Source organism: Brassica oleracea, chromosome C5 (assembly GCF_000695525.1).
Source record: "Brassica oleracea var. oleracea cultivar TO1000 chromosome C5, BOL, whole genome shotgun sequence".
Taxonomy (NCBI): Eukaryota; Viridiplantae; Streptophyta; class Magnoliopsida; order Brassicales; family Brassicaceae; genus Brassica; species Brassica oleracea.
Window position 1 is genome coordinate 35,433,738 of NC_027752.1, and position 26,278 is coordinate 35,460,015.

The 26,278-nt window shown below is 36.5% G+C and overlaps 4 protein-coding genes, 1 long non-coding RNA gene and 1 other non-coding gene across 7 annotated transcripts; 3 read left to right on the forward strand and 3 right to left on the reverse strand.

Annotated features, from left to right (window-relative positions):
- Positions 1–4,081: 4,081 nt before the first annotated feature.
- Positions 4,082–6,460, reverse strand: LOC106295337 (protein CYPRO4). Its single transcript, XM_013731211.1, has 2 exons — positions 4,592–6,460; positions 4,082–4,502 (listed from the first exon to the last, which is right to left on the reverse strand). The coding sequence occupies exons 1-2, from the start codon at positions 6,230–6,232 to the stop codon at positions 4,212–4,214; spliced, it is 1,932 nt and encodes a 643-aa protein (XP_013586665.1). The 5' UTR covers positions 6,233–6,460; the 3' UTR covers positions 4,082–4,211.
- Positions 6,461–6,587: 127 nt separating this feature from the next.
- Positions 6,588–6,660, reverse strand: TRNAR-CCU. The gene has a single exon. It is a non-coding gene; the product is annotated as a tRNA-Arg (tRNA).
- A 4,441-nt stretch (positions 6,661–11,101) lies between these two features.
- On the forward strand, positions 11,102–12,448 carry LOC106293969. The gene is made up of 5 exons (XR_001260698.1): positions 11,102–11,541; positions 11,637–11,704; positions 11,784–11,836; positions 11,908–11,986; positions 12,080–12,448. It is a non-coding gene; the product is annotated as an uncharacterized LOC106293969 (long non-coding RNA).
- Positions 12,449–14,716: 2,268 nt separating this feature from the next.
- LOC106295792 (putative leucine-rich repeat receptor-like serine/threonine-protein kinase At2g14440) lies at positions 14,717–17,621 on the forward strand. The gene is made up of 9 exons (XM_013731777.1): positions 14,717–14,856; positions 14,974–15,514; positions 15,588–16,054; positions 16,144–16,279; positions 16,371–16,442; positions 16,533–16,601; positions 16,678–16,749; positions 16,941–17,012; positions 17,109–17,621. Exons 1-9 carry the CDS (start codon positions 14,790–14,792, stop codon positions 17,155–17,157), a joined length of 1,545 nt encoding a protein of 514 aa, XP_013587231.1. The 5' UTR covers positions 14,717–14,789; the 3' UTR covers positions 17,158–17,621.
- On the reverse strand, positions 17,397–19,063 carry LOC106295793 (protein disulfide-isomerase SCO2). Its single transcript, XM_013731779.1, has 3 exons — positions 18,688–19,063; positions 17,953–18,079; positions 17,397–17,778 (listed from the first exon to the last, which is right to left on the reverse strand). The coding sequence occupies exons 1-3, from the start codon at positions 19,042–19,044 to the stop codon at positions 17,708–17,710; spliced, it is 555 nt and encodes a 184-aa protein (XP_013587233.1). The 5' UTR covers positions 19,045–19,063; the 3' UTR covers positions 17,397–17,707.
- LOC106295791 (protein CHROMATIN REMODELING 25) lies at positions 18,896–25,666 on the forward strand. Of its 2 annotated transcripts, none has more exons than XM_013731776.1 (22): positions 18,896–19,063; positions 19,409–19,614; positions 19,881–20,246; positions 20,529–20,615; positions 20,710–20,950; positions 21,017–21,142; positions 21,243–21,299; positions 21,378–21,464; positions 21,847–21,942; positions 22,127–22,177; positions 22,456–22,530; positions 22,613–22,699; positions 22,856–22,947; positions 23,030–23,162; positions 23,563–23,682; positions 23,767–23,880; positions 23,979–24,062; positions 24,161–24,238; positions 24,323–24,381; positions 24,535–24,718; positions 24,934–25,032; positions 25,148–25,666. In XM_013731776.1, the coding sequence occupies exons 2-22, from the start codon at positions 19,433–19,435 to the stop codon at positions 25,451–25,453; spliced, it is 2,724 nt and encodes a 907-aa protein (XP_013587230.1). In that variant the 5' UTR covers positions 18,896–19,063; positions 19,409–19,432; the 3' UTR covers positions 25,454–25,666. The 2 variants fall into 2 exon arrangements, with proteins under 2 accessions (XP_013587230.1, XP_013587229.1); XM_013731775.1 differs by having other exon boundaries at positions 18,977–19,077.
- Positions 25,667–26,278: the final 612 nt, after the last annotated feature.

The window sequence follows — 26,278 nt, forward strand, 5'->3', positions numbered from 1 at the left end:
CAATTAGAGCAAGGACATCTTAACATACATGTTTTTGCTTCCATTTGTCGGTGAACTAACCCCATGAATTCGGTTATACCTCGTTGGTATTCTTCCGTAAGCAATCTCGTGTTCGGATCCAAATGAGGTCGATCGATCCAAGAACGAAAATAATTTGAAGAAGACATGTTTTTTATGAATCAAATTCGTGTGTAAAGAGAGTAAGAGGGAGGATGAAGATATGGAGTGAATGAAGACGAAGAGGGGTGCTTGTATTTATAGTTGAAATCCTGCCGACATACCGAGGAAATTCCGATGGAATTCTGACGCCAACGGCTAGTTCGTCGGAATTTCCTCGGAATTTTTAAAATCCCCCCAACGGCTCTACAACGGCTATAATATATCCTCGGAATTCATCGGTTTTTTCCGAGGGATACATTTTTCTTCGGTATTCCATAAGAATATTCCGACGGATTGATATTTCCTCGGAATTCCGTCGGTATATTCCGAGGAAATTCTGAGGAAATCAAATTTTTTGTTTCGTCGGAATATCCTCGGAAATTCTTCGGGATATTCCGAGGATTTCATTTTCCGTCGGAATGTCAGAATACCGCTGTTTTGTATCAATCACAATATAACTTTTTACCTTCAGATTTTAGACATTTTTATTATTATTGACGATATAAGTCATTGGTTCCAGCAAACGCCGATGCAAATGAAGAAAAGGGCCACACCATCATGGGAGTACTTTTTTTTTTGTCAAGAATGCGAGTACATAAGTTTCAAAAAAAAAATGCGAGTACATGTTGAGTTCGGTCAATTAATTGTCTTTTCATATTTTCTTGTCTTCGTGTGTAACAATCAAGAGTGTCAGTGAAGTTAGAGGTTCGTTTCTGGGTCGATGCTGATGACTAGCATTGGAGATATCTCTAGTTACTGGGTGTCCCTTTGTTCAATACTCCGATGTAAAAAGAAACGACTCCGTATCTTACAACCCTGCAAGAACTTTTCTTAACAAAGATTAGATATCATACAAAATCAAAATACGATATATGAAACATACTAGTCCAATGAAACATAATATAGATATCCCTCTTCGTATTTTGATTTTGCAGTAGATACAGATTAATACGTGTAACAATTGAAACATACTAGTCCAATGAAACATAGAGGAGTCTCAAAATAATTAGATGTTACCCATAAATGAAACAGAATCTCATTGAATTAAAAAAATCTAAAAATTTCGCAGTAGATACAGATTAATACGTGTAACAATTGAAAACCATATCAATGTTATGAAGTTTTGTTGTGTTACTTATTTACATATTTTTAAATAGTTTTGGTGTTTTGGAGTCATATTTCAAGTTAGAATCATTTTAAAAAGGGTTCAATTATGTTACAAACATCAAATGATATCATGTGTTTTTTTTTGTCATCAAATGATATCACGTTAATATATAGATACAATGATAGCTATTTAAATTTTAAGAAAATCAATTTATCTTAAGTTGTAAGTGAATCAAAATTTTAAAAATTTATACTCCGTTACATTTAAATGTCGTTTTAGATTTGTGTACACAAATTAAGAAAATATTTAATTTTGTATATTTTCTAAATAAATACATCATTACCTTTACATGTAACCATATTTCAACCAATAGAAAAATAAAATGAAAAATAAAGTTGATAAATTTTGCATTGAAATTTTAAAATAAAATTTTTTTTGTAACAAAAATTATACTCTACAACGACAATTAATATAAATGGAGGGAGTATATATTTTAGCATGTATTAAATTGTAAGTGAATCAAATTTTCAAATTCTAATGGAGCTAACCTCAACATATACAACCAATAACACTCTCTAAATGATATTCTATGTGTTTATGAAAATGTATTTTGGTATTTTGACACATTAAAAATTAATTTTTGATTATAAACATATTGTTCTATGTGATTATCTATTTCTTATAATTTTAAATTCATAGAAATTCAAAAATACAATTTTCTTACATTTTATCATTATTAACTAATCAAATGCGTAGATATAAAATTTATTTTAATAAATGTCAATCTTTTAAAAACAGACACTTCCTATTTGCAAAGAAAACAAATATATATATCAATCGTTGTCAATTACGGGTAACATAAATTAAATACTGTAATAACTGGTCATATAACAATTATTAAAAAAGGCACAAAATCAAATTGGTTTACCCGTTATGTTTTCTTTTCGTTTTGAGACACGCTAGCTGTTCTATATTTTTCTGTCACTTGTGAAGTTTCTAATTATTGTATTAGTTCAGCTCAAAACGTAATGAAACGGAATAAATAATCTACAAGTAATTTACAATAGGGAAAGCCAGTTACAAAAAAAAAAAAGTAATTTACAATAGGGGTGAAATCATTATTTAAAATCCATATTCAATCCTAAATCCGCTCCGAAAATCTGGATATTCAGGGTGAAGATCTGGATATTAAAGTCCTTTTTTGTCATCCGATATTAAAGTCTTATGTTTTTATTTTTAAATCTAAATATCCAGATTCAAAACCAAAAAAAATTAAATATATTAAAATTTTAAATTTTATTAATATATTTTAATACATTAATATGTATACATAGTATCCATTTTGTGGTATTATATTTTTAATATTTTATTTATTTGTAAATACTGTATAAGTATTTAATATGGATTTATTTTAATACTCTAATATTTTATTAAAAAATAAGTTTTACAAAAATTGGACACCTAAAACCACATATCATGATTAGATAACAAAATCATGGATTTAAAGCCATATATATATGGATTTTTTTTGATACATTCCAATGTAACTTACAAGCATTAAAGTAAAAAGATAATAGGATTGATCGAAAAGAATCGTAGCTTTATGTTTCTCACTTTAAAAATTACAGTAGACCGTAAACTTTTTAGCTCTGGCTTTAATATTTTGTTGTAAATTTATTTTCAAAGAATATTGAAAGAACTAAGCAAAAGCTATAGAGAATTGATTTCCAGAGCTAACATTTTTTTTTTTTGCTATAGATTATTTTTTAAAAATCTAAAGCATTAAACTTTACAAAAATGCCTTTTGAAAGAAAAAATGGTCTTCTACACATCTACTGCATTTCCCAATCAACCTCAATAACTCTATTGAAAAAGCAAGGATCCACAAAAAAATATCCATTATTTAATAAATATCCATTATTTAAAAACCCAAAAAAACCCACAAAAACTTCTAATCCAGCAATCTGGCTATTGGTTGAACCACCATCCGAACCAGTGAATGAATTGTGTTTCTTCTTTCTTAATTTTTTTTTAATTTACGTTATTAAAATCTGTTTTCTATTTCAAATAAAAAATTAGATTTTTATTTTTTAGTTTTCATCTTTAGCATATTTTCTTCCTTTATTATCGCATATACTTTGTATCTTTTCAATTTTTTGAATTTTCTGATTTTTTATTGTAGTATCGACACAATTATTTTATTTTGTTTTCAGAGTTTGATGAAGATACTACTATGCCACATGAAGAAATGAAGTGAATGATGATAAGGCAAACCAAAACTGGCGGATGTGATTTGGTTTTAGTTTATTTTTGTTATCAACAATTTATTACAATCTTGGTGTTTTACAAACCATACATAGTAGTATAAATTATTTTAAAGATTTTCTACGATAAATGAAAATGAAGAAACAAAATTTAAATATTTCTGTGTTTTTTTAAGAAAAGTTAATTTCTTTTATATTTTGCAATAGGTAATCTATAATTATATATTAAAACTAATTAATTATTAACCGCAGTTTGTCCGCGGTTGACTCTATAACCGGTTGCTCGGATGATTGATTAGAAAGTGAGAAATCGGATTATGTCAACTAAATACTACATAAGCCAAAGCTCTGTGGTCTGATGCAACGTTGGTTTAGTGCTCCAGAGTTAAAAAATATTGTGCTCATCAGAGTTTAAAAGTTTATTTGTCATAGTTTCTTTTTACTTAAGTCTAACATTAACATTAGCTGATCACAAGAAGTGATTATTTTACGGTATGTTATGAAGAACTATGAGAAACCAAAGTCATAACCAATTTGATTCAAACACGTATTGAGGAAAGCCAAATGTCATTCAACAGAAACCTTCTTCACACAAACACAAGAAAACCAATCAAAGGATACACAAGCAAATTTCATTACAAAACCAACATGAAAAAAGTTACAGATACTAATCAAGTTTATCACAATCGTCTCCCAGAGAGGCTAATGGAGCTGACTTTCTGAGGAGTGGCAACCACAAGTGGAGCTTCTGGAGATTTGTTACCAGAGAAAGAGAATCTATCGTGCATGAAACGGCTCTCAACGATTGACTCATCCTTCAACAAGATCTTGTAGCAGTAACAGCTCTTAAGCCCTTGCTGGTTCCTATAGCACTCGTGCGCACTGTTCTTCACCCGTTCCAAGTCCCATATCACACTGAACTTCCCCACTGTTGCTACGATGTGCCTCTCTTGCTTCCCGCTCTCAGTTACCTGCAAGTAACATTCACAAACACACAAACAAAGAATATGAGTTTTAGCTTTTATAAGATGTAAACAAGAACGTGTTGAGTGATGCTTACCCATGAGAAGTGCGCGCCGTGAAACTTGTTATCTTTCCCTGCCAAGTGTGAATCTAATGGCGTTAGCTTCAGCAGCCTAGGAGCTGGTATCTTGTTCCCCATCCTTCCGCTAAAACCTGTTTTGGTCCGACCATCTTTGTCATTGAAAAGGGTGCATATAAGAACCAAGTACGTATCTGTCGTCCCCAAGATCCATTTCCCATCATAAGACACGTCCACATGTGTCACCGGCGAACCAAGCCCTGGGAAGGCAGTCTTAGCCATTCTCATAGAGGTCTTCGAGTACAACCTTATCTTCCCATCACGCGATCCCACAACGATCGACCCATCTCCAGTACTAGCAAAGCACTGGAAGTTAGTTCCTCTAGAAAACTGATGCCCTTGAGTCCATTCCAAAACGGGCGAGTCGATGTTCTGCACTATACCCCTCTTGTCCCTCATGTCCCACTGACACAACCTATTATCATCCAACCCCAAAAACGTGGACTCTGATGGATCTAGCTGCGAGCCTTTAGTATCATTCGTTATGTCTCTCATCGTGATCTCAGTCCCGTCTTTCTTAAACTTCCATTCCGTGACAATCTTCCCCGACTCGATATCAAGCTGCTTCACACCGCTCGTGTTTGGCTTCCCTTGGTTAGCAGGACTCATCAGCATCATATTAGTCTCCGCCCTCATCAAAAGCGCCTTGTTAGGTGTCGTCTGGCTTGACGAACCAGGTCTTCCACCATCAAACCTAACGCACACGCCTTTCCCATGAATCCCACGGTCCATATTCCTGTAAACCTGAACACCTGAATCATTCACAAGAAACGAATTCTCCAAAGCTCCTAAAGCCAAACTCTGCACTCCACCGTTAGCCACCTCTTCAAACTCTTCAGTCAAGTCCCTATCTTTCTCATCAACTTCCTCCTCCTCCTCAGGTGGACCTTCAGCGTCCTCCCACATGGAATCATCAGCAGCTTCAGGGTTAGCCCAACCGATGAAATCCTTCCCATAAACTTTCATCTTACTCTCCTCAGAGGCTTTAATCATAAACACATTCTCAAAGAGATAGTCCTGGAACCTAGTAACGAACCTCCTGTAATCCTCATCCGTCAAGAACTTCAAAGCCCAGACACCGTTACTCACGAAATCAACCCTACGCTGATCCGCAAACATCTTCAACTGCATATCACTCGAAACCCTAGCTTTGACCTTGGAACCGACGCCGAGAAACCAAAAGGACTCACCTTTCTCGTTTGATTCTTCACCGTCGTCGTAATCATCAAGGTCCTCTCCTTCTAACGACGACGTTTTGACGAACTTGTAAGATGTGAGTTTCTCAGCGGTGATCCATTTCGCCTTGGGCGTGTTTCCACCGATGTGGCGGTAAAGCTTCACCGCGTTTTTGATCTTGGGGGTTTCCGATGATGATGATGGGTATTTCAGCTTCAAGGCGCTCAGCTTCTGCTCGATTTCGTGAGTCGATGAATCGGAAGAGAGTTTCGAACCAGAGGCGGACGAAGATCCTTGCTTTTTCGAGACGTCGGTGTCTCCGTGCTGATCATCATCTTCTTCTTCGTGGTAGTAGTCTGAATCAGAATCAGTATCAGTATCGGAATCGGAGATCCGATCTTCGCGACTCTGAGAAGTACCCATGAGCTAAGACGAAGAAACGAAAGAACAAAGTTTCCTCTTTTGAATTCTCGAAGCCGAATCAGAACGGGTCGCTACCGGAATTTTGTGGACAGGCTCGAAACGAATTTGAAAATTTCTTTGATGATTCTTTAGAGGAAATGAAGAGAGAGAGAGAGAAGAGAGTGATTGTAGGAGAAGAAGTTAGGGATTTGAGAGGAGGTTTTATAGGGTACGATTATCTGTTGGGGGAAGAATACGTTTAGCGTTCATATAACGTTGGGCTTTGCTTCGCCCTGACGCAACGCTTTTTGAACGCGTCGGCCGCGGCCACTTCGTCGGCTTTTTATTTGGGGAAAAAAAATTAAATGAGAGATTTCGCGCCAGGTAGGGGCCGAACCTACGGCCTTCTGCTTAGGAAACAGACGCTCTATCCACTGAGCTACAGGCGCTTTCTTGTTCGTTCATTTCTTTACTTTTATTGATCAATGAATTATGAATATACGAGGTGATGCAGAATTTTAAAAATGCTGTGTGGAAAGCTTGTAACTTGCAAGGGAATACGAGTCGGGTGAAAAACGACAACTTTAAGCAGAGGACAAGCAAAAAAAAGGCTGTGTACATGTTTTTTTGTCAAAGAAAAAATAACACGAGTTAAGCTTTGACTTGTTTTACCGAGTTACTTGTCAGTTGTCACATATAAAATGCAAAGAAACATCTATCAATCTATCTTTCACTACTATATAAAAAAGAGACTATTTTAAGAGATGCCACATAAGCACAAATATTCCTGACCAATTAAAGTGACAACTCAGCATGAAATTTAAAAATATCAGTAAATAGTAAAAGTAAATCTGTAAATCGACCTGAAATTTCGTACTTGTTTTCTCTATCTGATTTCTATTGTTTATTTAAGGTTTTTTAAAAACTCTTTTTATAAACAATTCTCCCTATCAATTCAGTTTTTTCTGACTAAGATCATACATACCTTCTCAACTTCTTTTCATTCTCTACCAGTTAAGTTTTACACCATTTCATATTAACATCTTCCAAATCCTCTTCAATCTCTTATTTTGGCTTCTCCCCCCCCCCCCTTCATTCGTCTCTCCGAAAATATTCATAGCTCTTTGTTTTGATTTATGTATTATAGAATTTTTATTCCGTTCTGTGTTTTTTTTGCTACAAAATTTGTTTTAATTTGAAATTGATCTACACCAGTGAGGATCAGAGATGAGTCGGAAATGAAGGTGAACACGAAACTTAACAATGAAAAAGTGACCTTATGAAGCTTCAGATTAAGGTCGATGATAAGACCGGTTCAAATCCTTGATGCTTGCTTAAGACCTTTGAGTGTCGCTCCACTATGGCTTTTTCATCTGTCAGTATGTTCACCGTCTAGATTCTATCGCGTATATATTTATGTATATATATATATATATATATATATATATGTTCAATCGACAATTTAGAAACTTTGGGAAATATTTTTCTTTTCCGATGATGTCTTATGTTTTTGAATGAATGGGTGAAAGTCAAAGCTATCAAGGAAATCCTGACCATTATGAACACGTAAGTTCTCTTTCTTTATCTCTTACAAGTTACAAATGTTGTTATGATCTGTTATAAACACTACCGGAGATAAAGTTGATTTTTTTCTTTCAGTTCGCGTTTTGAAGGCATTGACATATATATTGTTCGTTTAATAAACGCCGGCGTCAGCGGCAGCGGCAGAAATTAAACCTACGCATGCAACAAATTCATTGCTGTTCGAACTAAAATCAGCGGCAACAGACAACGCGAGACATGAAAACGAAGTTGCCTTTGACGCAGATATTTTCAGCGTCAATCCAATCCGTCGCGTCTTTACCCAGCCACACCAAAAACCTCCGCCATCCCCATTTTACTATATTATCCGATATGATTCCGGTTGTGTTTTTTGTTCGCAAACGCTGACGCAGCGATTGACAAAAGAACAGAGCTATAGTATTTTTGAGTTGTTGCGTTACGTGAACTTTTGGTGTCTAATTGGTTCACTCTTTTATTTTTGACTATTGACATGCAATTGTTGATGAAGACTGCTGCATTGGGACAAATCTGTTAGAGAATGCCTTCGACGACTTTGGTATCCCATTACTCTATTTGAGGAACAGGAAATGGAGAGAAGAGGTGGGTTGACTCGGCTTATGGCTAGGCTTGATATTGGCGGCCAGTTGGATAAACTGATTTTTTTTATCTTCATGTGACTCAAATAGTTTCCTACTAACTTGTGCGCGCAAATATTTAGTTCTTTCAAAAGTTATTTTGTAATATAGTAATTTACTTAAGATAGATATGCTGGCTACTCCTGGTAGATACCTAGGTTATGACGATCTTGACTTTTTCCTTCCCATATGTTCGTTGACAATTTACCTATCTATATTGTGTTGAAGATAATTTATAGTAACATGTATTTGTTGCACGAGATCACTAGGAGACTTCCAGCTAAGACCAAAAAAAGCTCTTAACAAGTTCTCTTCTATTTGACATGTGGCGAAGATAAGCTCTTTACAAATTCTCCTCTACTTCTTCCGGTAACTATGAAACTAATTAGTTTATAATTCAGCTTATATATTTTGAGGAAGTATGTTGGATATTTTGTATATTGTTCTTAGCTTATCACTATTTAGCACATGCTGACCATTATATTTTCACATAGGAAAACTGTATTGGATGAAAATTTGATTTTTGTTTATATACTTTATTATTTATGTTTAAATATTTAGTTTAGTGAGGCCTATAAACTGTATAATTGATGAACTCATCCAAACTTTACTAACAATCTCATCCAAAATATCTAGAATTTTTGGATGGATTATAATTTGCATTTGATTACTTAATCCAGCTCACGCAAGTCATCAAATCAAACTTTTACATCCATTGCTAGAACAATGCAAACTAGCTATTCAAGGATTTTTTTCTGGGAGTTACATCATGAATGATCTTCATTATTGTTAGGTGTCTACTCTCAGATAGATATATGAAGACAAAAAATGTAAATGGTTTGTTTATATTACATTTGGTGTTCTATATAAATGTAAATGAGCACTTTATGACAGCCATTGTACAACAGTGATTATATATATCCAGTTTCCAGTCTTAATTGCTGTGATTCAGAACCTACGTTGGTCTGAGTTTATCACTTGGTTGGAATGTCTATCATATGTTGCAGGAGCCTACATTTTTTGTTTTATGCATTTTAGGAACCAAATACAAGGGATATATTTAAGCTCCGTATACACAAGCGGGTTATCGACTTCTTCAGCTCTTTGGATGTAGTGAAGCAGGTCACTTCTATCACTCACTGAGCCTGGTATTGAAGACAAGTTCAACACATCTGATTCTTAGTGCATGTGGTTTAGTTTATAAATTGTGTTTGAATTCCTACGACTTTGTCTTTTTTTGTTACAAGTTTCAGACTTCGTCTTCACTTTGTCTTCACTTCCTAAACCAATAAGTGGGTGGATCTTAAAGCCATAGCCAAAAAAGTAAAAAAAAAAATATTATGTAATATTCAGTACAACTTATAACTAGATGATTGACCAACCCAAAGATTAACATAATAAAAACAGTTTTGAGTTGAACTTATTCTTAGTAATATTAAAATAACTAAATTCCTTGATTTTTAAGCATTCCACGATTATATAAAAGTAATATAATAAACATAATTATAATGTCAAATTTATGTTAAAATTTGCTACAAATAAAACTCTCAGTAGCACAATAAAACATAATAGTTCATGTACCAATACTCTACTATGACAAACTCGAAAAAAATTTATACTACCTAAGAATGATTCCTTATAGTATTCAAACAAGAAATCTCATTTAGAAGTCTTATAGGGGACATTGGTTGTGGCTGTAGATGCTCTAGAAAACAAAAAAAAAATTGGTTTAAAGCCATACATGTCAACCAATCATGTTTTTTTTTTCTTTTAAAAAGCTACAGCAAAAATATCTCTAAAAAATAAAAAAAAGGTTGTAGAAAACTTTATTTCTAGAGCAAAAAAATAGTGCTTTACAAAGCTACAACAAAAATAGTTACAGCAAATAAATCTACAGCTACTATTCTAAAGCAAAAAAAAATAAAAAACACAGCACTTACCAATCACCTCATAGTAAACTATTTACTTATTTTCTTTCATTATTACAGATAAACTTTTCTTTGTAACAACACTAAGAACTTGCTTCTACTTTGACACCAACAACACCGACATCATACAAGGATTTATGTGGAGTAACAAACTAAGCTCCCATACATGAAGTTATCGCTCTACTTTCGGTCCAACGAAGATAACTTTCAAAAACACTCAAAATAAAAACAATATATTATGTTCGTGTACCCATCATGTACTATGAAAAAACATATTGTATGTTTTATAAAGTCTATTTCATAAATTTTTGGTATTCTGACAACAAAATTTCATTGCAGCAAAACTTTATAACCAATTATTCGTGCGTAGCGCGGACAACGACCTAGTATTAATAAAGGAAACTTATCTCCCTTCTCATGCTGCCACATCAACAATGTGCATAGGGCAAATAACGACACGTGGACATTTTCATTTTTCCTTTGTTGCCGTTTAACTAAATTGAGCTTCTGTACTTTAGCTGGCCCATAACAAGATTTAGTTCGTATCATTGGCTCATTCTCAGATGTTCTGTGTCGGCTCGAATCCGCCGGAGACCAATGCAAAACCGCCAACATTGTTCAGCTTCAGCTCCCCTTTCAAGCGATTAAGCAATTGATATTAATGATGTCATTCAAAACAGCCCACTACTTTCTCATCCATTCATCTTCCTTGCCTTCATTAGCAATTTCATTCAGCTATATATGCATCCTAGGGAATTTTCGCCAGAGCTCATCCTTTCGCAGTCTTCCTAACCGTATATCTCCAAAACAAACAAACTTACTTTTCCGAAATTGCAGAAACCATTAACCCTTGATTCTTTTGCCATGCGGATTCCTATTGTTTATTGATATTCTTCTAAAAAAATTGCAACGCATTGATTTTCTGAACAAAATCTTTGCAAATAACGTTTAAAGCTTTATCCTTTTTATGTCTCCTATATATTTGCATCTACGAAATCTTTGCGATGAATCTACGAAATCTCTGCTAATTACCAGCTCCAACAATGGCTAATTCCTTCATCATTCTTGCTGATTTGAAAGCCGGTCGCTGTTCGACCAGAGCCGAGGAGGTTTTGAGAGTCTAGGATTGTGTCTCAAGATGTGAATGCTCTCGCTCTCCAATCCTACAGCGGCAAGGACAAATCTCTAGGCGTTCTTGCTCCAAGTATTTACATATACCTCTTCTCTCTCTCAATATTTTTCCACCAGATTGGGTTTATGTGTAACTTTTATTATCTTTTGTGTGTATGTATGATTCAGTTTCGTGAGACTATATAACCGAGATGATGTTGATTTGTTTTGAATCGATGATGTTGCGGCCAAATTAGGTGAGATTCATAATTCTCTGTAAATAGATCTAAACCTTATTTGGATTCCAAAACTAAAAAAATTGTGTGGTTGTTGCAGGAGTTGAACGTTGGCGTATATATGATGTGGTCGATATATTGGAGAACATTGGGGTACTCTCACTTTCTTCAGAAAAAAGTTAGCTCATTTCACTCTGTTTTAGCTGATTCTATGTCTCTAGCAGGTTTTGTCTAGAAAAATGGAAGAATCTTCACTCTTGGAAAGGTTTTGTTCAGATTCTTCGCTTTTTGCATCGACTCAAGGTACCCTTTAAATAGCTCTCAATGTTTTTATTGTTTTGTCTCACTATCTGGTTTTTTTAGAGAATGGATTTTGATCTTTACTTTTGTTTACAGGAAGAAGGTTTGAGAAAGGGTTTTGGTATCTCGAGTATCTGCAGCATGTTTTTGAATCTAGGGGTTTTCAATTTTCAGACAGTGATCATGCGGTTGGAGACTCGGTAGAGAGCTGCAAAGATGAGTCTAAGCCTCAGAAATGTCCTAAATAGAAGTGGGAAGATGTAGAGCTAAAGGTCCCGAAAACTTAGAAGAACAATAACAATGTGTGCGAGTTGTTCTATGATACAAAAACGGTGACAAATGGGCTAAAGAGATTGATGGAAACCATTCTTCTGGAGATTCTAATGAGGCTGGAACGAAGCTAGGAGTTCATAACATCAATGCTAACAGTGGTTTTCCTGAGACAGTTGATCTGGTGTTTTATATGGACAAGATTGAGAAGGCATGTGACTTACGTGACTTTGTATTTGTTATAAGGAGAACATACTAATCATGTCGTGAAAGACATATGTGGCGATAAAGGCGTGCTGGTCTAGAAGAAGTTCTTATTCGGTGAGAAAAGTTTTGTGAAATGTAGCTCAAACTCAAACAAATGTTAGTAAGAAGATTTGATATAAGTAGACAAAGGAATAAAAACTAAGTCTTTAGAAGACAGAAGTAAAGTTGGTGATTCTGAGCTTTGTAATGACCTTAAGACAAACAGAGATGTGGAAGAATCTTCAAGAGAAGATTTTGCTGACGCTGAAGGTTTTAGGCTTTTACCCAATTCAATCAAGAGCATTTGATTGTGACAATAAAAATCAGTAAGGAAGAGCATTTGGATAGGCTAGGCTGGGAGGAAAACAATGATAAAGCTAAGGGGGGTGCTCAGAAGACTACAAGACAACACTTGGAGATATATTATTCATCATAAGCGCCAATTCTTTGCCAATCCAAGGGCAAAAAAACCACCGACTACACTTAGAGATTTCTATTATTTTTTTAAAAAACAATGTTGATTAGGAAAATTGTATTACAAATTTGTTGTGCTTTATAAAAAGTACTTTTAATATATTCACAAAATACACATGCAATTACATTTTTTCTTCGGGCATCAATTTTACTTTATGTTTAAAGTTCAACTATATTAACTTTGTTATTACTATTAGCTATTTATTCTATTTTTATTGAATCGATCGGTGAAAACCATTTATGATATTCCTCTTTGACATGAGCAACTTTAAAACAACGTGATACACTACGATCGCTAATCACTATTAAATGGATCTGAAAATTTGTCATTCTCTTTCAACATATTTGCATCTTCATATATTTTTAAATATTTTATTTACTAAGACCATAATATTAATTTAAAATTCATCAAAGAATAAAACATATGAACCCGGCGCGTAACGCCGGAATACCACTAGTAAAAGCAAAACTTTAAAACTGTGTTAGCTAAAAGGCATATACTGATACTCACTTGTTAATGAAATATCACTTCAAATAATCACTTAAAAACACAATCAAAGTAAATAAGTAAAAAAAATAAAAAAAAACACACACCAAAAAAAAAAAATATATATATATATATAAACTATAGCTTATTTAGTCACATACTCACATCTTTTTATTTTGCCTCCATCTGGCTCGATTGAACCAATCTTGGGGGTATAATTCAGAATAGTTTGCCCATACCTCTCAGTTATATTATATCTACTCCCAAATCCAATTCTGTGACTTTACTATCCTCCCCAACCCCAACCCCAACAATGTATATCATTTCTTTGGACTTGTTCTCCTCTTCTGGGTCGTACCATGTCTCACAACACATGACCACTTTCTTCTCTTCATCTAGCAAGAAACTTCCAAAATGCGTAGTCTGATGATCACGACTCAAATCCAATACCAAGACCTTGCTCCAAGACACAACTTTGGTCTCATCAATTTGATCTGTCACCCATATCTCAGTCTTTGATGTAATTCCGCGTTGTATCGACACTGAAAATTTCTCTTCTCTGACAACCGAAACACTCAAGTTTTCATATTCTCGACACTGATAAGGAAGAAGCACACGACGTCCGAGTTTCTCTGTTGAAAAATCAAATTTGTTCAAGAATATACCAAGATGCATTTTTGTTTCATCTATATCAAACCAGTAAGTATTTCCTTTCAATGATAAACTCTGACCAATGTGGGGCACGCCTGGATGGTTGTCATGAATCAGAGACTTCAGAATTAAGATCATGGATTACCACATCACTCATGCCAATAGGATCAAATGTCGTTTTGATGAATCTATATGATATTTTTCGCATTGTATATGGATCACTGAACTAGAAAAGCTTTAAATTTGGTACATACATAATATTTATCTTCTTTAGACATGTGTTAGTAGTAGCTTTGTAAGGAAACATAAAACTGTTTTGTAAAATTAAAACACATCTAAAGATACCACCACTTGTTAATGAAATATCAGCTCAAAAGATCATTCGAAGGACATGACCAACCAAGTTAAATTAAAGAAAAACACACACCAACCAAAAAAAAATGAAAAGAGAGATTGCATGTAGCCTATTTAGTCACCTCCTTTTCTTTTGCCTATATCCTTCCAATCAGTAAAACTCAAACCTCACATTGATGCTAAAAATAAGAAAATCAACAATATTAGAAACCTTCAACGTTGATTTCTATACCTTTGAAGCATTCCCCTATTCAATCTCTCCATCAAAAAACATAGAAACAATCTGATCGTTTGTTTCTGCTTCTTCATCAAATATACGTCACGATGCTTCCTTTCTTCTTCTTCCTCTTATTAACGTTCTCTATCTCTCAAGCTCTCCCTCCTCCTAGAGGTATGATTCTTGATACAATGTCAAAATATTTTTCATGTATTCATCTGAACGTTCGTTATTCCATGTTAAACATCGTTATCAATGCCCTAATACGCCATCTTTCATCTCACATTGAAGGTTTTTACTTAAACTGTGGATCACCTTACACAACGAAACTCAACGAGATAAACTACACATCGGACAGAGGATTCATCAACGTAGGAAACACGACAGCAATAAAACAAAAAGACCTTCTCCCAATCCTCTCGACACTGCGTTACTTCCCAGACAAGTCATCACGAAAACACTGTTATAACTTCCCTGTCGCCAAGAACTCCAAGTACCTTATCCGAACCACTTACTACTACGGCAACTTCGACGGTAAAAACAGCCCGCCGGTGTTCGATCAGATCATCGGAGGCACAAAATGGAGCGTTGTGAATACATCAGAGGATTACTCCAAGGGCCAGAGTTCTTATTACGAGATCGTTGTTGGTGTTCCTGGGAGGACACTAAGTGTTTGTTTAGCTAAGAATGCAAAGACTCTCTCGTCACCTTTTATATCGGCTTTAGATGTGCAATCTCTTGAGGATACAATGTATAACTCAACTGATCTTGGGTTATACAAGCTCAGCCTCATCGCTAGGAACAGCTTTGGAGTAGATGGAGATATGATTAGGTAATAATCATAGTTTGATGATATGACATTTTCAATTTTTTTAAAACCTGACTCGTAATGTTATGTTCACTAGCTATCCAGATGACCAATATAACCGTCTATGGCAACCGTTTTCAGACAAGAAGCATCAGACGGTGACTTCTCAAAGCAGTGTTAACCCATTAGACTTCTGGAACATTCCACCTGCTAAAGCTTTCATGGAAGGCTTCACAGTGACTAAAGGGAAGGCTCTAGAGCTTCAATGGCCGCCGTTTCCTCTTCCAGCCACAAAGTACTATATAGCTCTGTATTTTCAGGATGATAGGAGTCCAAGCCCCTTGAGCTGGAGAGCCTTTGGTGCATCAATCAATGGAGCTACCTTTTCAAGAAAACTCAACGTGAGTACCAATGGGGTTATGGTTTACTCAGGTCAGTGGCCATTGTCAGGTCAGACTACGATCACGTTGACTACTGCTAAAGGTTCACCTATGGGAGCAGTGATCAATGCTGGAGAAGTGTTTCAGGTTATTCCCATAGGTGGAGCCACTAATATAAGCGATGGTAATGTACATGTTCCCCTTCTGCTTTCATGTCTTTTCTGTATTATGTGATGAATTATAAGCTATTGGAAACAATACGTTGTTCTGCAGTTACTGCGTTGGAAGATTTGTTAGAGAGCATCGACGAGCCTCCTGTAGATTGGTCCGGTGATCCATGCCTTCCTCTTCCCAACTCGTGGACTGGTGTAACTTGCTCCAAAGAAAAAATCAACAAAGTGATTTCTCTGTAAGCAAAAAACAACTCAATACTCTAAGACAAGCTTCTGTCAACTACATCAAGAAGAACCACTGATCTATGATTTTGGTTCTCTTGCTAGGAATCTGACAAATCGTGGACTAGCGGGCTCTCTACCACCAAGCATTAGCAACATGACTGCACTTAAAGATCTGTAAGGACTTTTTGCATCCTTAAAAGTTGTTAATGTCTGGGAGTTTCTTTGTGGAAACTGAGTTTCAGCTGCAACTTTCGGGGTTTGCAGATGGTTAGGGAAGAACAAGCTCACAGGACCGATACCAGATTTGAGTCCAATGACGAGATTAGAAACTCTGTATGCCATTCTTGCAACCAGACTTCTATAACTGTTATATTCTAACCTTACCATTTTCTTTTGGTGGATGAGGCAGACATTTAGAGGACAACCAGTTCAATGGATCGATTCCAGAGTCACTTGCACAGCTCCCTAATCTCCGCATACTGTAAACATATTTCGCTCCTCCTCTCTTGTTATAACAGCAAGCCTACACATATGAATCTGAGATCATGCTAAACAATGTTCATTTTAGTTTATATGAGAAACTAAAGGTTTTGTTGACCTGTAACAGACTGCATCATCATGACCAAAACTAGCATCAGTTTATTTTGGTTGATGTTAATAGTGAATCTGCAGGTCCATCAAGAACAACAAGCTTCAAGGTACAATTCCTAGTGCACTCCTCCAGAGAAAGGGCCTAACTATTCAGTAAGAATCATAACCATGTTTAACACTTAAAAAAGAAACAGAAGCATTTGTCATATAAATTTTGATGTCAAACTTTTTGTTTCCTACTTGTTGTAGGGCGTCTCCTGAGAACATGGCAAGCACAAACAACACCGGGCCGAGTTAGGGTTGCTAACACCGATCGGATTCAAGTGCTCATTAGTGATAGATCAGGCATCTGTAAACTACAGAGTCATTTGTCTTGGCCTCTAAAACTGAAGTACACAGATCTCATGGAAGAAGGTTTAAATCAAGGAAGCATCTGGGCCATGACAGTTCTACTTCTAAATAACTGTATTAATTCCTTTTTAGTTCACGGAAACCATTTGCATATATTCTTGAACCACTGTTGACCTGTAGAGTAACTTGAAGTAAGAGATTGTATTACCGCTTTATATTCTCTCTGGGGAAAATTGAAACAACCTAAACACAAAAAAGAGTTCCTAGAGTTTATGGTTGCTCAAGATCTGATACATATATAACAGTAGTTTCCTATTTTGGGTAGTATTGATAAAAAGAAGAAGCCATTATCCGAACAAGAATCAGTAGTCTCTGTCTGTCTATATCTCCAATCAGCTTGTTTGGGCCAAACGTCCCAAAGAAGCAACTTCAACAACGAACTCAAGCGCACATGCACTCGTATTAATAGTTGTGCACTGGTTTGAGCAAACCCAAGGTCAAGATGCTTCGTTATCCAAATCTTCCATCACATCAATGTCCGTTCGAGATGTTATCTTCTGCACATATCCTGCAATCAGTTTAAACTTCTTTTTTTAGTCAAGACTAATTTGCGTAATACACTAGAGACAGAAACCAAATTAAAAAAACTCAGAAATTGGGGCTTTGAATTCCTTTCCAGTCAGGGAAGCAGCTCATAGATACATACTCTAGAATCTCAGAAAGGTAAAAATCAGAAACTGACCTATCCCTTGGCAAGGTATGCATTTGCAGATAACCTCTTTACCCCTTTTCTTGTAATAGCTGACAGATCCAGATCCTTGGCAACTTCTACACTTGCCAGTCCACTCATAAACCACTTCCTTGCAATCCTGAGAAATCGTAGGGTTATGTTATAATCAGGATATCTTCTTAAGCATAACGTTACCACTGCCTATTGCATAGAACCCAGTAAAGAGTCTGATAGTTAAAGTCAAACTCCGTTCTTCATCTAACCAACCCCAGCCCATATCAAGAAAAGCTTGCATCTTTAGTTTACATACTGTTAACACCCATGATTCTACCATACAAAAATCCAAGGAAAATCTAACTCATAGTTAAATGTTCACATTTCAGAAACACTTAAAGAATCTGAGCTTATCTCCTCTTCTTCGTTTAATCCTAACCCCAAATCAAGAAAAGCTTGCATAATAATGCTAACACCCATGCCTTATATCACACAAATCCAAAGAAATCTCTAAACCATTTGTTGAAATTCACACTTCAGAAACATCATCACCCTTCAAGAATCTGAGCTTACAAACTCCACACGAAACAATTCAAATGTTTTTTTTTTTTTTTTTTTTTTTTTTTTTTTTTTTTTTTTTTTTGACTAAAAGCTTTTCAAAAACAATTAAAATGTTACTCTGATTATTACAACACAATTAAATGGTTGAGACTTATCCAAAATCATCAAATCAGTAAACGAAAGTTGGGAAACCTCGACAACAGGATCGCACTGCAACCTCCGGTCAATCTCATCGGGCGACACAGGGGATGTATTGGGATAAGTCATAGGCAACGGAAGCGCGTCGTCGTCGCCTACCAAGTAACTCACTCCGCTTTTCGACCACAGCAGCCTCCTTTTCCTCCACTTACCCGATTCAACGTTCCCTCCGGCCGCGGCGGAGACATCTCGAGACCTCGCCGTGTCAGAGGTTGAATCCGGTTCACGTGGTACTCCGATTCCGTCGCCTAGAGGGATATCGGCGGTGGCGCGGCAACGGAAGGAGCGAGGAGGATGGCGGGGAAGGAAGACGAGAGAAGGTAGAGAGCAGTTTGGGTATAATCGGAACATTGAGAAGAGAAGTTTGCAGGTGCGGCCATGAAAGTGGGTGACGTAAATCAACCTCGACGAATTAAAAATTTATTCCGATTTTATTTTATTTAATATTTTTATCGTAAATTATTTTAAGAAAGGTTTAAGGGCTCAACCGGTTCAACCAACCTTAAACGGTATTTTAGTCAACAACCGGTTTAAGTATTTTGTTTTAAATTACCACGTAATTGACTGCGAGATCATAAACTTAAATGGTTAAACCAACCTAGATTCAAGGGTATTCTAGTCATTGTCCCTTTTTTTTTTGGGTTTCAAAAATATTTGGTTTTTAGGTTTCTTTCTTGCCGCCAAATAGAATCGTTAAAAGTACTCGTCGTCGTAGGTGGCTAGCCTACCTTCGTCGAGAATGGAGGAAGAAGACCAAGTCGTCATCTCGTCTTCCGATTCCGAAGATTCCAGCGACAGTTACGAAGAAGAGTCTCAAGACTCGGAGGGAGAATACGAAAATTCCGACTGCGAAGACCTTGCCGCCGTTTCTCCTCCATCCGACGCCGATCGGAAATTCAAGAACGTAAATGATCTATTGAGGTACGTAATCGAAGTTTCTCGATATCAATTTGAGCTTGAACCTGATTAAGGCTTTGTTCGCATCGCAAGCGTCTATCTGGAGTTTTCGAGGTTGGGATTTAGGGTTCAACAAGAGATTTCGCTGATGATTAAATTTAGTTTTCTGTAACATTTGATGTAGTTGCTCGCGATTCTTCTAGAGTAACGTCTTATGATTCCATCTTCAAGCTGATGATTATGATTGCTCTCTGATTGTTATGGAATTGAATCTTCTGCCCTGTTCACAGGGGAAATCTGGTGGTGCAACGGCAGCCACTCCTTCCTCGGGTGCTTTCAGTCTCTGAAGGAGCTGCAGTTTGTAGGAAGCCTTTCAAGCCTCCGTGTTCTCATGGTTATAATACCACCGGTCAACTTTCTCGTCGCCTTTCGGCTCGGAAACGCTTTGTTCCTTGGGGTTCTTCAAGTCCAGTTGTGGTTGTTCTGCCTACTAAGCTGAATGAATCAACCACTATTGAAAAAGATGAAGAAGAGGAAGTTGTTTCTCTTCCACCTGAAGTTGAACCCTTGGTATTGTGGCAACTTGATGAATCTGATGATGCCATGAGAATTTCGGTGCATCCATTGCTTGTCCGGTTTCTTCGGCCTCATCAAAGGTATATCCAGTTCCTATCTAACAAGTAATATCAAAACTTGCTTATAATCTTTGCTGCGATATTAAAATTTCCAAAGCACTCACATACTACTAGTTGAAACACATCGTCATATGATCTCAGTATTTTCTGATAGTTGACACATCGTAATATGTTCTCAGTATTTTACCATAGTGAACGGCTTGTCTATACAACAAATCAATGAGTGTCACATTATTTATAACTGGCATCACAAAGGATATATACAACTTTACTTACATGGAGATGGCTTTTCTGATGCTGCAGAGAAGGTGTCCAGTTCATGTTTGATTGTGTTTCAGGATTACATGGTTCGGAAAATATAAATGGTTGCATTCTGGCTGACGACATGGGGTAATATATATCTTCTCCCTTATGTGATATTGTGGTCTGGGCACTTATACTTTGCTATGTAATTTTCTTAGCTCCTTCTAAATTTATTTGACAGTTTGGGGAAGACATTGCAGTCCATTACTTTACTATACACACTTCTATGTCAAGGATTTGATGGGACTCCTATGGTTAAAAAGGCCATTATTGTTACACCAACGAGTCTTGTCAGTAACTGGGAAGCTGAAATTAAGAAATGGGTTGGAGACAGGATTCAGCTTATAGCTCTCTGTGAAAGCACCAGAGATGATGTTTTGTCTGGAATAGATAGTTTCACTCGACCACGAAGCGCTTTGCAGGTATAGTTGTGCATATTTTCTCGCAGACTCTGAAAAGTGCACTTATCACTTAATTAATGTTAACAGGTACTTATTATTTCTTACGAGACATTTCGAATGCACTCATCCAAGTTCGGCCAGACTGGATCCTGTGATCTTCTAATATGCGATGAGGCTCATAGGTTGAAAAATGACCAGACACTAACTAACAAGGTTGCATGCAAATACATACTTATTTCGTATCCAAGTTTGTACAATTATACTTCTTATCTCTTGTTTTTCTGATTTCGACTGTCATCATATTTGTATGCAGGCTTTGGCTTCATTGACATGCAAAAGGCGGGTTTTGTTGTCTGGAACTCCCATGCAGGTAATGAAAAATTCACTATTTTCTTCATGTTTTGCGTTCTTCCCTTCTTTCTGATTCTTCAGCATCCGAATATTCCAGAATGACTTGGAAGAGTTTTTCGCCATGGTCAACTTTACAAATCCAGGAAGTTTAGGCGATGCTGCGCATTTTCGCCACTATTTTGAGGTGACATACAATAAACTGTGTTCCTCCCTTTAGTGCTGATTCGATCATTCCGTGTTCTTTCATCTGTAACTATGTCAGGATCAGTATCTCAAGCCGATTATTTGCCTAAAAATGTAGGTTTAGCATATGTTACTTGTTGCACAAAAAAAAAGCTTATGTTACTTTGTAGTGTATACTTTGCCGCTACATTTATTATGTTTCGTTTCCCGTATAGCAGCTTCATAGCCTGTGGATTCCAATAGGTTGAAAGCTTATAAAGATAGTTTTGAGATTAGAGAATCTGCTTACGCAGTTATCTGTGTCATAACTTCATTTCAGTTGACTAAATGTTGTTATCTTTCGTACACTGATGCATCCTTATTTTTGATATATCATACATAAGGCACCTATTATATGTGGAAGAGAACCTACAGCTACTGAGGAAGAGAAAAATTTAGCTGCTGCCCGCTCGACAGAACTGAGTTCAAAAGTGAATCAGGTAATTCCTCGTAGCATTTTGTATGTATCTAATTGTCATTGAGATTTCATTTTCATCTAGATATATTTCTTAAAACGAATGCAGTTTGCTTAGATGATTTTGGTACTATGATCAATAGAGCATCACTATAATTGTTGCTTATATTTTACTGCTTTACCTTGAGAAGAATTTCTTTTGTTTACAGTTTATATTGAGGAGAACTAATGCATTACTCTCCAATCATTTACCACCTAAGGTAACTTTCCTTCTGCATCTGCCACAGGCTTCTGAATAAAGTTTCTTATGATGCTAAAACGTTTCTCTGTCAATAGAATTGGCTTAATTACTTCTTCATATGCTGAATCGTCAGTCAGACTGAGTAATATATGTAGTTTTAGCAGGAACATAATCATCTGATGAGAATATAAATAGAATGAACATCTTTTCTTAGCTACTAGTTATTAGTTTTGCTGCTTTCTTTATTTTGGACTCAGAAATACATCAAAATCTTGATGCTTGCTGGATGTTTTGCAGATAATTGAAGTAGTTTGTTGCAAGATGACTACTCTCCAGTCCACTTTGTACAATCATTTTATAAGCTCAAAAAATGTAAGCATTTGATCACAGTCATTCTTAATACGTTATGTAAAATATACATGTAACTATATACAATGGTTGCCTCTGCATGCAGCTTAAAAGAGCACTTGCTGATAATGCAAAGCAGACAAAAGTTTTGGCTTATATAACAGCTCTCAAGAAGCTCTGCAATCATCCAAAGGTATCCATTTGTAATTAAGTTTCTCCAATATTGCTAGGCATCTTTGTGACATCTTAAGGTGCTATGATCAAGTGATCCATGATCAACGTGATTGACAAATCTATTCGATCTTTCCCAATTTATGCTTAATGATAAACGTACTTTTCTTCTATGTAGCTAATTTACGATACAATAAAAAGCAAAAGTCCTGGTACTATTGGTTTTGAGGATTGCTTAGAGTTTTTCCCTGCAGAAATGTTCTCCGGGAGGTAGGCTTCTTTCTCTAGTTTGAATCATTGCGTGACTGCATGTGTGTCACTGCTTGTGATCTAAATGGAAACATCCATTCAGATCTGGAGCATGGACCGGGGGTGATGGTGCCTGGGTCGAGCTCTCTGGGAAAATGCATGTTCTCTCCAGACTTTTGGCTAACCTACGTCGGAATACTGATGACCGCATAGTCCTTGTATCAAACTATACGCAGGTATGCTACTTTTATTTAATTTGAACGGGACAGTGCGTGTAATTGGGGGTCATAGAGCATTGTGGTGTGCTATTGGATTTTGAACAGAATCAGCTGCTGGTCGTCACTAGCGTGTTACTACTGGCCTACTTGTCATTTTTCAATAATGGATGTTTCAATCTATTTTGAATTAGTCTTCCCATAAGCTACGTGTTATCCCGAGGCTTATGAGCCATTATAACAGGCTAAGCTAATCGGTCTGTTTGTATCCAAAAGGCAACTATTTCTTATAAACATCACAATAACTGAACTCTGTTTGTTGTTTGACTGCATAAAGCCATCATCGTGGTATGTTCCATATAGATAGCAATTTTAAATCCAGTCTGCATACAATAATAATAGCCTGCACCTTTTGCACTAGACATTGGATCTTTTCGCTCAACTCTGTCGCGAAAGAAGATATCCTTATCTGAGGCTGGATGGATCAACATCTATCAGCAAGAGGCAGAAGCTTGTTAACCGGTTGAACGACCCAACAAAGGTACTTGATCTTACATATTTATTTCTCCCTTCGTTACAAACCTGAGTAATCACTAATCACTTGGTTCGGGTTTTGCTTCTGTAGGATGAATTTGCATTTCTCTTAAGCAGCAAGGCAGGTGGCTGTGGATTAAATTTAATTGGTGCTAATCGACTTGTTTTGTTCGATCCCGATTGGAATCCTGCCAATGATAAACAAGTAAGTATCATCTTAACTTTCGTTTACATCTGTTTCAGAACTATGTCGATAAGGGATGATTGATTGTGCTATACATTCATTACTTCGATGTCAAAAAGGCTGCTGCTAGAGTTTGGAGGGATGGGCAAAAGAAAAGAGTGTATGTCTACAGGTTTCTTAGTACTGGAACTATTGAAGAAAAGGTAATGTACCACACCCACAGAACTGACTGACCTCACTTTTTGCTCGCGGGACTAATTGCTAAACGCTCATACTGGTATTTCTCTTGATATATTGGTAGGTTTACCAGCGTCAGATGTCAAAAGAAGGGCTTCAAAAAGTTATTCAGCATGAACAGACGGATAACAGCACTAGACAGGTCTTTGCTGGAATGTTATATTCGTCAACTAGACAGCTTATGCCCAATGCATAAATATTGACCCCAACATCTTTGATTTTCCAGGGAAACTTACTTTCAACAGAGGATTTAAGAGACTTATTTTCCTTCCACGGGGATGTTAGGTATGTGTTTCCCCTGAACTCACGATGTGTTTGCCCTCTCATATATGGCTGTCATGTCCACTTTCTTGGAACTGATTAAGCATCTCAGTATTCATGAACACACATTCTCTACTGTAAAGTAGTCCAATGGTTTAAACTCTGCCTTTTTCATAGGTCTGAAATCCATGGAAAGATGAGCTGCAGCAGGTGCCAAAATGATGCCTCTGGTACAGAAAATACGGAAGAAGGAAATGAGAACAATCTTGATGACAGTGCTTGCCAGACTGATCAAGAAGATATAGGCGGATTTGCAAACGATGCAGGATGCCTTCACTCGTTGAAAATCTCCGAGAGACAGGTCATTTCATGCGATTAGTTACTGCGTCATGCATCAATCAGTCTGTCTAAAGCTTAGAGTTAAAAAACACTGAAACATTACCACCAGAAAACCATATGTAATATAGCAAAACAGGATTCCTATTTTGTTACTGATTCCATTGTCAGCTACAAACTCTACGCATGCGTTTGCTGTCTGATTTCATCTAAAAAGTTTTTTTCCATGAATTGTCTCAGGTGGGCACTCCATTGGAGGAAGATCTAGCAAGCTGGGGTCATCATTTTACCTCAAAGTCTGTTCCAGATACTATACTGCAAGCTTCAGCTGGTGACGAGGTTAGTTGCCTCTCCGAGTTTATTTTTCAGTCTACTCAATCGCTAAGCCAAGCACTGCGGTATAGGAAGTTTAGAGGCTTCTGATAACTTTTCACGGTCTATAAAAACATTGCAGGTTACATTTGTATTCACAAACCAGGTAGATGGGAAGCTCATTCCCATCAAATCAAATCCTAGTCCAAAACCGGAAGTAACCGAATTAAACCGAAACCAAGCTGTAAGTAACCGTGGCTTCAACAAACCGCAACAAAGACCTAGGGAACCGCTCCAACCACTATCTCCCAACGAGACCAACAAAAGAGTGAAGTTGTCTACGTATAAGCGTTTACACTGTACTAGTAACACTGATGGTGCTCAAATGCAAATGCCTTTGCAGAGACCAAATCAAGTGTCTGTAAATCACGATGATGATTTTGTATGAAATTTAAAGCTTTTGAGCCTTAAGAGAGACATGGTTGTGCTATATCGTGGGTAAAATAGAGTTTTTTTTTTTCCTTTTTCCTGTGAGATTCATTGGACTTTGTTTATATCACTCGCATATTTATTAGTTTGGACAGTTTTGTTAATCCGGCCCGTCTGGGATTTGTTCTGATAGGAACGCATATCGAGATAATATATGTTTCATGTTTGTGTTAAGTTTTGGTAACTGCCAATTAGTTAATCCATGAGACCATGATCGAATGATTGAACCAAAGCAAGCCAAAGCTTCGAAAAGTCGCGAGCTATTTAGAATTGGTCCTTGAAATGCCCCGTCTTTGGCAAAGGTTGATAGAATCGGATCGGTTAAATTCATCAGAGATATTGGTCTTTCTTCAGTAGACAAATCTACTCATCTCTTTTTGAAATACAAGTCGATTATTATTTCTTTGCATTATTGTGCTCAGTTTTACATAAAAGGGTGAACGCCGATAAAAAATGGTGACAATAATTGGACTTGTTTGTTTGTCTTTTTGTTTGTGAAGTACTTCTGTCTTAAGAAATAAAAAGTAGTGTGGTAAAAAGCTGTTTTATTTTGTTCAAGTGAATAACACAAGAAAGGCTTAAGTAAGAGGAAGAAGACAGAAGGTGTAGAGTAAACCGGAGACAAGAAGACGGCCAAAATAAACTTTAGATACAGCTTACTTATCCACCACAAAAGTCCTACAATGCTATCTCTATGTCTAGATTCCCTTACCATGCTTTGCGCCATTTTTAATAATCAAAACCTCTACTTTTGATATAAAAACAATATACTTAATGCAATTTG

Excerpts from the sequence above, each read along its gene's own strand:
- LOC106295337 (XM_013731211.1), bottom strand. The coding sequence starts at position 6,232 with ATGGGTACTTCTCAGAGTCGCGAAGATCGGATCTCCGATTCCGATACT. Across the intron at positions 4,503-4,591 it reads ACGGCGCGCACTTCTCATGG|GTAACTGAGAGCGGGAAGCA; the intron begins GTAAGCATCACT and ends TGTTACTTGCAG.
- LOC106295792 (XM_013731777.1), top strand. The coding sequence starts at position 14,790 with ATGCTTCCTTTCTTCTTCTTCCTCTTATTAACGTTCTCTATCTCTCAA. Across the intron at positions 16,443-16,532 it reads ATGACTGCACTTAAAGATCT|ATGGTTAGGGAAGAACAAGC; the intron begins GTAAGGACTTTT and ends CGGGGTTTGCAG. Across the intron at positions 16,602-16,677 it reads ATGACGAGATTAGAAACTCT|ACATTTAGAGGACAACCAGT; the intron begins GTATGCCATTCT and ends TGGATGAGGCAG.
- LOC106295793 (XM_013731779.1), bottom strand. The coding sequence starts at position 19,044 with ATGTTCCGATTATACCCAAACTGCTCTCTACCTTCTCTCGTCTTCCTT. Across the intron at positions 18,080-18,687 it reads AGTGCGATCCTGTTGTCGAG|GATTGCAAGGAAGTGGTTTA; the intron begins GTTTCCCAACTT and ends ACGATTTCTCAG. Across the intron at positions 17,779-17,952 it reads CATACCTTGCCAAGGGATAG|GATATGTGCAGAAGATAACA; the intron begins GTCAGTTTCTGA and ends AACTGATTGCAG.
- LOC106295791 (XM_013731775.1), top strand. Across the intron at positions 21,300-21,377 it reads TGTCTGGAACTCCCATGCAG|AATGACTTGGAAGAGTTTTT; the intron begins GTAATGAAAAAT and ends CGAATATTCCAG. Across the intron at positions 22,700-22,855 it reads AGCTCTGCAATCATCCAAAG|CTAATTTACGATACAATAAA; the intron begins GTATCCATTTGT and ends TCTTCTATGTAG.